Source organism: Hyperoodon ampullatus, assembly GCF_949752795.1.
Source record: "Hyperoodon ampullatus genome assembly, chromosome: 3".
In the NCBI taxonomy this organism is placed as follows: Eukaryota; Metazoa; Chordata; class Mammalia; order Artiodactyla; family Ziphiidae; genus Hyperoodon; species Hyperoodon ampullatus.
This window is the reverse complement of record NC_136916.1, coordinates 99878939-99888938: the sequence shown is the minus strand read 5'-3', so window position 1 is coordinate 99888938 and position 10000 is coordinate 99878939. Positions and strand designations below refer to the sequence as shown.

General features: G+C 35.7%; 1 protein-coding gene across 4 annotated transcripts in view; it reads left to right on the top strand.

Annotated features, from left to right (window-relative positions):
* CDIN1 (CDAN1 interacting nuclease 1) overlaps positions 1-10000 on the top strand; it is a gene marked incomplete at both ends in the record, with an annotated part of 215004 nt that overhangs the window by 69917 nt on the left and 135087 nt on the right. For 3 of the 4 annotated variants that reach the window (XM_079700530.1, XM_079700529.1, XM_079700528.1), the window contains one exon: positions 568-640. In XM_079700530.1, the coding sequence (XP_079556656.1) occupies positions 568-640 (73 nt within the window). Of the gene's footprint in view, positions 1-567; positions 641-2758; positions 2831-10000 lie in introns of all 4 variants that reach the window. The other variant, XM_079700527.1, reaches the window with a different exon arrangement.

The window sequence follows — 10000 nt, the reverse complement described above, 5'->3', positions numbered from 1 at the left end:
TCTGTAATCTAGCTATTTTATTCTATTAAACAAGATATTTTATGTGTAAGGACCTTACCAAAATTTCAGTCAAGTCTTTAAGATAAAAAAACTAAAATCAGTAAAATCCATATTTTTAATGGCTAAGGACGTTTAATTTAGTTTCTGAAAACAGTCGCTAACAAAAGGGATATTTATTTGAAATTGCATTCAAAACAATGTAAATATAGACAGTTGGAAAGAAAAAAGGATAGTTAGAATAAAAAAATAATATTGTCCTATCAATGGAAAAAATTGAGAAAAGCCCATTTTACAGTTTTAGATGAATATGTACTATTTTTAAGTTGTTCCATTCTTTTTCTCCAATATTATATTCAATAATTTGCCCTATTTATTTTTTCAACAATATAGATCATACCTGTTATAATTTTATTATGATAGAAGCCACCAAGAGTAGGAAAGATTTTAATGAATGATGCTTGTTGTGGTTGATTAAAATTGACTTCATCTTCAGCATTGACAAAATATTGGAATATCAACTGCTTGCACAACTTGACAGTTTTAATTTTCTATTTCTGTTTTGTGAAGGTGGACTATGCACCCTCATTAATGGCTCGGATTATACTGGAAAGGTTTCTACAGGAGCACGAGGAAGCTCCACGTGAGTTACCTTTTTTCTAATAGTACTCTTTTCCTCCCTTCCCCCAATTTAAAAATAATTTACGCAGCATTGCAAGTCACTTAATGAGAGCCAGATTCCAAAAGGGCTATCATGAGCAGTTAATGACAATTAAATGCAATATAAAGGACCACCCACAACTTAAATACACTTCAGAATAATGCTTTCTTCTTTGTCTAAATTCCACATTCACCACTCCATTCAGCAAAATAGACAATGTGTATCAAACTCAAAAATTGATTCATCTTTCATATATAGAACAAGATACATCATTTAAAAAACCACTGTCAGGAACTGGCTCTAAAAGAAACATTCACCCTTTTTATTTTAATTCAGCAAGACTGGAGAAATACTACTTCCAAATGCAAAAGTGAATTTCACTGGTCTTCGTACAAGAAAATAAAAAATAAAAAAAGTAAAGAATAGAGCTACAGGAGGAGGTTCAAGCCTAAATTAATTTGCCACTGAAAAAATACATTTTGTTATTTTCTCTGTGTCAACTGCATGATTAAAACCGGCTGTTAAGTGAGCTCTGGGGATGTGCTCGTAAAAGATTTATGAGTAATATTCAATGTGATATTCAAAGTGAGTCATGAATATCAGGATAATTGCTCTCAGTGCTGGCTCTTTTACTAGGCAGGAGTTTGTCAACTGCCCCATAAATATTTGCCTAGTCTCATGTAAAAAAGACAATTTCATCTTCTGCATTTTTATTACTTAGTGTAATGTTTACCTTTGGAGCTTAGCTGTGGTAGAATAGGTAAAGAGCTTTGGAATATGCTTTATGCATATAATCTTCCCTGTTTGAAAGTAGAAGATAATACCTACTAAAATATCATTCAGTAGTACATGTTGGATTTTTATTTTTTTATTTTTTGTCAGGGACTTCTCCTTTGATTTTTCTTTGAATCTGCAGTTATCAGTGACTGGTGGCCCAGTTACCTTGTGAAGGTTTCATTTGAATGAATTAAGTACTTCCTCTAAAAATTCAATATCATTTCAATAGATGTAGCCTCTAAAGTAACCTGCAGTGATGCTTCATGAGGAAATCACATGATGTCAGAATGGTATGGTTTCGATTTAATCAAGAAAGAGATTAAAGTGGATGTGTGTTATTTTCAACTTCGCCGCAGCACCGCCATTTGTCAAAGTCAACCTTCTGATTGCTTTGGACCTACTGCTATCCAGGTCTTGTCAAAATAGTAGTCAGCATAGTCAGAAGCAGGTAGACCGGCCTATAAAGAACAGTAGCCCACACAGTAAAACAGAATTCATTGACTTGTGAATTATGAAGTTAATAGGTTGATCATAAATTTTGTAGCCGTTAATTTATCTTTATAACACTGGCACATCTTCAGTACATTCTTCTTTTTATTTTGTACCATTTTACATAGTAGAGTTAAACAGTGCTGAATATAATTTTGATGTATGCTGTATATCAGAATTCCTATAATTCCAATGCTAGGATTAAATGTTTTGCATGAATACACTGGAGAAGGACATGAGCATTTTTAGAAACATATCAAGGAAAGGGTATTTCAAGAATGTGGCTTCTTGGAATGGAGGCAAATGTAAATATTGTATGCTTGAATTACACTATGATTATGTATAATCAAATAACTATTTTGAGGCTTTTTCTTTTAAAATTGGTTGGGTTAATGGCTGTTTTACTGTGAGTTGTTACAGAGTCAGATTTTTTTTTCCTTTAAGTAAAATCGTGACAGATATTTGATGTTATTTTTAATCATCACACTAGGCTACTGTGAAGCCACCTTTTTAACTCCATGCTTGCCAGTAGGCTGACGGCCAGTCAAAAAAACTATTTAAATATTCTTCTGGACAGAAACTCACTTTTTAAATCTTTTTATGATTAATGACCAACCATTATGAGAGGTTTATCATTTTAAAAAGTAATAGAAAATGTTAAAATTATTGCCAGATTGTAGAATTCAGTTTGCTGATGACGCTAGGTTGTCTTCCTTTCTTTTCTTTGTCTTTCTCATCCCTCTTCCTTCCTTTCTTCCTTTTTTTTCCCCCCCTTAAAGTAAAGAGCTTTAAGATACTGTGGCTTATATTCTGACACTTTCTTCCCCTTCACAGCAGCGACCTGGCTGGCCTTTGGCAATGAAATTCAATGCACATGGCTCCGCAGTCAAATCATCAAATTTCCCTGTGTGTATATTAGAGTTTTGTACTGTGTTTCCATTATGAAACAATGCGGGGATAATTGTCTTTGGTAGCAATTAGCTAACAGGTTTGTTCAGTGCTGTTGGCACAGGCATCCGTCATCCCCTTCCCTGAGCACACTTTTTGTCTAGTGTGGACTATGGGGATCAATAGAATTCTATATAGGGGAAATCACCTCGGCTTTAATGAGCTGCAAGTCTCAGTCAGTCTTGGTTTGTATTTTTAATTTTTTCCTCTTAAAATTAGAAATCAGGGGAAAAAATCCTATTCCTTTGGGAGTGGAGAGTACTATGTACGTACTGTTGCTTCCACTGGATCAATGCTCGGTTTTAAATTGTTTTTTCCTTCTATAAAAAAGTATAGTTAATAGCATGGGACACATAAGTCGTGTGATTTCAGTAACATATTTTAAAAATATCTACTCTTAAGGAGTGCTGTTGGGTTTTTTGTGGGATAATTTTTAGAGTATGATATGTATATTCTGCTCAGCATCTCAGTAGTTAAAAAGAGACCTGAGTGACACTTTGATAGCAGTTTCGTAGTACTGATTTTGTGGTTGCCCCTGGTTAAGTCATGTTTTACAGTCTTTTAGGATACTTTGATGTTGTACTGTTGCTTACCCTCCCAACAAACCTAACATATTGATAGGATAGGTATTATGAAGACTGAGTTCCAGAAAGGATAAGTGACTTGGCCATGATCCTATAGTTATTACTACATAAAGCTGACCCTAGAGCCCAGATTCCAAAATAACGTTGTTCAATTATATTGAATTGAGTCGTTTTTCTTCCTTCCAACTTAGTTTAGTGAAATTTACTCACGTTGTGCCATTTTCTTTTCCCCCTAAAATCCTTATGGACTCTAAAGTCAGTTTGTTCTGAGGGAGAATAGTAGTAAGCATTTCTTTGGTTTTCTGTGGCCTCCAAATAGCCCAGGTGAGGCAAAGGAGGCCAATTTACAGGTGAGGAAACAGACTCTGCAGAGTTTGTAAACAGAACTGGCAGTAAAGTGTGTGTGGTGGTCTATGGTGGTACCAGTACCTGAATCCAAGACTTCCTGCTCCTAGTCAGCAACTCCTTTTACTGCATTATGGTGAATGAAGTAGCAGTTAGGATAATTTTGGGGGAAATGCTGTCAGAATAGGATTGCAGGTTTTCCTGTCACAATACAAACCTGAGCAAAAGCAGGAGATGAAGCACTCTTTACTCTCATGCCATCATGTCGAGTGATTGAGCCCTACCCCATTCAGTAGTCTTTCTTCCTAGCATAGGATATTACCAACAGCATTTTAATTAATAACAGGTAGCGGGTAGACTACATTTTGGGCTGGTTTCTTGAAAGTGAAAGCCCTTATATTTTGAACAAATCCTGTAAATATCAACGTACATTTTTTTTCCTGTTTTGTATCATGTTTTTAATTGCACCAACAGAGAGTAAAATTGGAAAGTGATGACCAGTTATGGACTGAATCGATAAAAAAAAGCCTGAATTTTAATTCCATGTTTTATAATCTATTCCTGGGATCTCACGTTCCCATCTTAACTTGTTCAGGAAGGCTAGAGATTGTCTTTTTTTGTAATTGTTCAGTGCTCCCCAGTTTTAGTGGACGTCCTGCTCCATGTTAAGTCTTGAGTATTAAATGTGTGCACGAGTGAATGAGTGAGTGTCACACTAAGCACGGTGACTTTCTCCTAAGAGTCATACTACAGATAACCCTGTTTATGGAGATTTTCTTAAGTGGAGTAGATATAGAAATGGAAATATCCTTAAACAGGAGAAGATTATCTAAATGTTTACAGTTTTTCCATGAAAATCTTCCATGTAAAAGCTCTTTTTAATAGGGAGGCTGGCATTATAATAAAATTGTGAGCATAATGATGGTTCTTGAGTCTGAATATAAGGCAAATTAAAGTTTCTGGAGAACCTTTGGGAAAATACCTCCATTCACATTAAAAACTGTTGGTTTTGTTTACTTCCTGAAGATTTTATACAGCTTTTCTTAGCTTTCTTACATATAGCAGTATATCCTCCCTGCTTTCGGATATCCCACCATTAATAGTAATATCCTTTTAAAATAAACAGTACAGTTAAATGAATTTGCAGTGAGGATGAATGTTTTGTAGAATTCCAGTTTACTCTCTTGGTTTTCCTAAGGGGATGCGCTCTTCTACCTAATATGCGTGTGATTACCCCTCCCCCCAACTGAAATAGTTTTCTCCAGTGGAATTATTAATTTTTGTTCTTAATTTCATTAAGGTCATTAAAAAAAAAACTGGTTTAGAGCTTTGGGCAGTGTGCCAGGCCATCAGTACACAGTATACTCATCTTTAAAGCTCTAACTTTAATAGAAGAAAGTGTAAAAAAGCATTCCATACGTATTTGGATCTAAGTAGACTTTGAGTGGTCCCTTACTAACAATACTGGAACATTGCTTTCTTTGAAATTCATGTTCTTCATTTTTCTGCAGTATGTCAAGAGCTATTTGAGTGCTGACTATGTTCTGGGCACTATGTTAGTTGCTATAGCAGGTGGAAAGAGACATAAAACTCATAGCCTTTCCATCAAAGAATTCTCAGCTTAGTGGGATGTATGAAGCATGCACATAATAATTATCATTCTACATGTGCTTTTAGAGGCAAAAACATGCTGGAAGGAGTCAATGGAAAGATATGTTCTGGTTTGTAGAATTAAAGAGGCTTTATGGATTGGGGGAGTATAGCTGCAGGGGAAGATAATTGAAGACAGAGAGCTGTGTGAACCAAGTATGAGGTCTGCTTAAGAAGAATCCAGAGTCACTAGCTGAAAGCTTGTGTGTACAGTCTTGGTGGGAATTAAAGCTGGACAGATTCAGTTAGAAACATATAATGGAAGATACTGAATTTGAGACCTAGGAGTTTATATTTAAGTTAGCAGGCAATGGAAAGCCATTGATGGTTCTAAATAGCAGAGTGCAAGGATCAGAGTTTTCGGGGGGGGGGTTGGGTTTTTTTTTGCGGTACGCAGGCCTCTCACTATTGTGGTCTCTCCCGCTGCGGAGCACAGGCTCCGGATGCGCAGGCTCAGCGGCCATGGCTCACGGGCCCAGCCGCTCCGCGGCACTTGGGATCTTCCCGGACCGGGGCACGAACCCGCGTCCCCTGCATCGGCAGGCGGACTCTCAACCACTGCGCCACCAGGGAAGCCCGAGTTTTCGGTTTTTTATGGCAGTGCTTTTTAACAAGACAGAGGTGAAAGATATCATTTGGACCAGGTGGTAACTAGGATTCCCAACACTTTTCTGTAACTCCCCTTCCACTCTTCCACTCAAGAAAACATATTGGAATACATTGACAAAGAGTAATATTACTATATAAATATGTAAATCAACTTTCATTTATTAAAAAAATACATTTACTTTATTATTTATAAATTACTTGCAGTACACTTTATAATTGATCATGACAGAGAGCTGTGTATTGTGACAGCAGTCAAGAACCAAGGTTGATTCTTTTTCTCTCAAAAGATGAAATGCATTAGATTGTGCCTGTGTTGTTTTCTCCCATTTAGTTTTAAAGGCTCGGATGCCAATTTTTGCCTCAATATTTAGAGTTCCTTTGAGCCTAATTAATTCATTCTTTCTACAAAAGAACTTCTGAACCTCAAATCTGCTTTTTCTTCTATAGTTGAAGTGCCCCATAATCCCGCTTTCCATGAGTAGCTAATGTCTTGTCTCCCACTGTATTTCTACCACCCTGTCTACTGGCTTAGATCTCTTTTCAGTTTTGATCCTTTTTCATGTCTTTATTTAGTTATTACCCGCTTAAGGCAATTCAGGTAAGCAATAATAATAATATCTGATAGTCACATAGCACATACTATATATGCCAGGTACTTTCTAAGAGTTTACTTAATATTGGGGTGTTTAATCCTCAGAACAACTTTATGAGACAAGTGGTAGTATTATTCCCATTTCCAGATGAGAAAACCGACACACAGAGATCTTGAGTGTCTTGCCCCAGGTTAAACAGTAATTAGTGACAATATGATTTCAGAGCCCAAGTTCTTAATGATTATGCTAAACTGCCTCCCTAGGAAAAAAGTATTTTGTCACAGAACTCTGTGTTGTGAAACTTGTATAGCTAAATAGTTTTTCACATGAGTCGGAAAACTTTGAAGTCAACACTGAAGTTCACAAATGTTATAGCCTGGGCATAAACTCATCAAATTTCCCAGTTTATCCAAAAAGAGGTCTTATTTTTTCTGTAAATCTCAGACTTTTAAGTGCCTGTGTAATTCATTTACTTATGTCGTATAGCACTATATGTCTTTATAAAAGGGAGTGTTAACATATAAGTGCTTAACCTTTACTTCTTAATGATGAGCTTTTAAATTGTTATTGTGCTGACATAATTAGGTGTAACACCTAAAATGCTTTGTGTGTATAGCTATAAAAAGAAAGTAATGTGATCTAGGACTGACATCTAGGATGTCTGTATCTAGGAAAAAATCCTATGGAAGGTTGAAATTGAATGTGGTAACTGCAATTATCTAAAAGGAAGTCTATTACCTTATGATAAAACTGTCAAAATAATGATTGGGTACTCCCACAAATTGTGCAGAGAATCAATAAAACCAATATTACATCACGGTTTGAGAATTTAGGAATTCCACTTTCTCCTAATTCATGAGAGAATGCTAATATATTTAAGAATGAGATAATTGTACAGTGTTTTTCTTCTTTTTTTTTTTCCCTGCTTCATTTTGTAAGCAACTCTTATTAGAGTAAATATTTTTGCTTGAGTAGCTTGATGAACAGTGTTCTTAGAAAATCTGAATAGTATTTATTCATTAACCATATAAAAATGTGCAGACAGTATGAGCTACTTCCTTTTGCCTTGCAAGGACATAAAATGCAACATTTTGAGTAGATCTCCTTTGTTGATGGCAGATAACTTCTGCTTCATTCAGGGCCCATGCATTGACCTTTGGGGTCATAGTCAATCTGTGATGTCATTGTATATGAGCTAACCTTTGTATTTTAATGAGGATTATCAAATTATTCTTGCTAAAACTAAATTGTGTAGATTGGTAAATGATTTATCTTCTTCACTAAGCCACCTAACCTCCAAATTTTAATTTTTGTCTTCAGCCTAAGACATTTTATATAACTTATACAGGAATGAGTTTTGGTGGACTGTTTTCCTTGTCTTGGTCCATTCCCTGGTCTCACATTCATAAATATTTGTTGACTTGAAATACATATTTTGTTGATAATGTACCTACCATTTACTTGTTGAGTAAGTAACACAGGAGTATGGGGCATTTCAACTCTAGGATTGAGAGGAAATTTCAGAATTTTGCAGGTAAATCCTAAAGCATTGGAATAGAACTTTATTCTTTAAAAAAGTTTTAATATGTTTTATTTCACATAGATAAGGCACACGTTATTTTACAGTTTTATAAATGATAAACAGTGCTCAGGATAAATGACCAGCCTAGTCTATAGCTAGAGAGAGCAAGAGTTGGGGCTTGAACCCAGATCACCCAGGCCTACCTGCTCTTCTGCTTACCCTCACTGTGTGTCTAAATGCCCAAAGGAATGAACAGAAGCAGTGAGCAAGGGAAGGGACCTAAGTCTTTTGATTTCAGAGTCATCTTCTTTCCATTATTTAATGAATGTGAATTAATAGCATTGTTTAGAATATTACCCAAGTGCTTAGCTTCTCTCAATGTCAGAGAAGTTTATCTCTTTTCTACCTAAATCTTATCTGTTACAGTTTGTGTATATTTCCACTTGTTGAGTTGGAATCCCAGTTTAATCCTATACTAGCTGTCACCTTGATTAACTTCTGTGGGAGCCATGGTTTGCTCTTCTTTAAAACTGGATAACAACATCTGCCTTTCAAGGCTATACAGATTAAGGATGATTTTGTAAAGTACGTAGCATGCTGCTTGGCACATAGTACCACTCAAATGATAGTGACTTTTGTAGTAATAAACAGTGATATTCCGATACTTACTTGAAACATAGGAAGGAATTAATTTACCCTTCATCTTCTTTAAGTACTCTTGAAATTCCAATTCTCTGGTCATTGTGGAGATCCTGAAACCTCTTGAAATACTTTCTGTGATGTTCTTTATGGGGAGAAATTCATTATCATCTTATCAAAGCTGCATAGAATGGGAGGATGAACTCCCATCTCTTGAATTCTCTTACTAATTAACTTTATCTTGTAATAACAAAACAGCATATGGATGATCTATCTATCTATGTACTATGGAAATTTAAAACCTTTTTTTTCTGCCATAATCATTCATAATTATACCTCCTCACACTTCAGGAATTCTTTTAGCCGACACTCTTTCAAAAGCAACGGGAGTTGGGTTTTTGGTGGTAATGGAAGGGTTATATTTCTCATGAGGTCATTTCTGGGGCAGAAAGTCCACTGGAAAGCTTTTACTTTTTTAAATAAAAATTTTATTGAGATACTTTTAGGTTTACAGAAAAACTGCAAAGATAGTACATTGCATTCTCCCTGTACCTGTCCCTCAGTTTTAGTTACCCCTAACGTTGTAATTTTATATTACTGTTTTATGTTTTTCAACACAAACACAAATAATTGTCAAGTAATTGGTACATTACTATTAATCAAACTCCAGAGTTTATTTTAATTTTACCACTTTTTTTAGTTAATGGCTTTTTTTCTGGTTCAAGATCCGATGCAAGGTCCCACATTACATTTAGTTATCATGTTCCTAAATCTCTAGTATGTGACAGTTATTTAGCCTTTCCTTGTTTTTGATGACCATAATGGGTTTGAGGAATGTTGAGCAGGTATTCTGTATGTCTCTCCATTTGGGTTTATCTCATGTTTTTCTCCTGATAGGACTGGATTGTAGGTTTGGGGAAAGAATACCACGGAGGTGAAGTTCCCTTATCATCATGTCATATCAACGGGTACATGATACCAATATAACTTGTCGCTAGTTATGGTAACCTAAGTCTCTTGGTTAAGGTGGTAGTTGCCAGATTTCTCCACTCTAAGGTTGCTATTTTCCCCCTTCCACACTCTGTATTCTGTAGAAGCAAGTCACTAAATCTAGGCCACACTCAAGTTGAGGAGGGAGATTAAACTCCACCTCCTGGAAGAAGGAGTATCTAGATGTATTATTTGG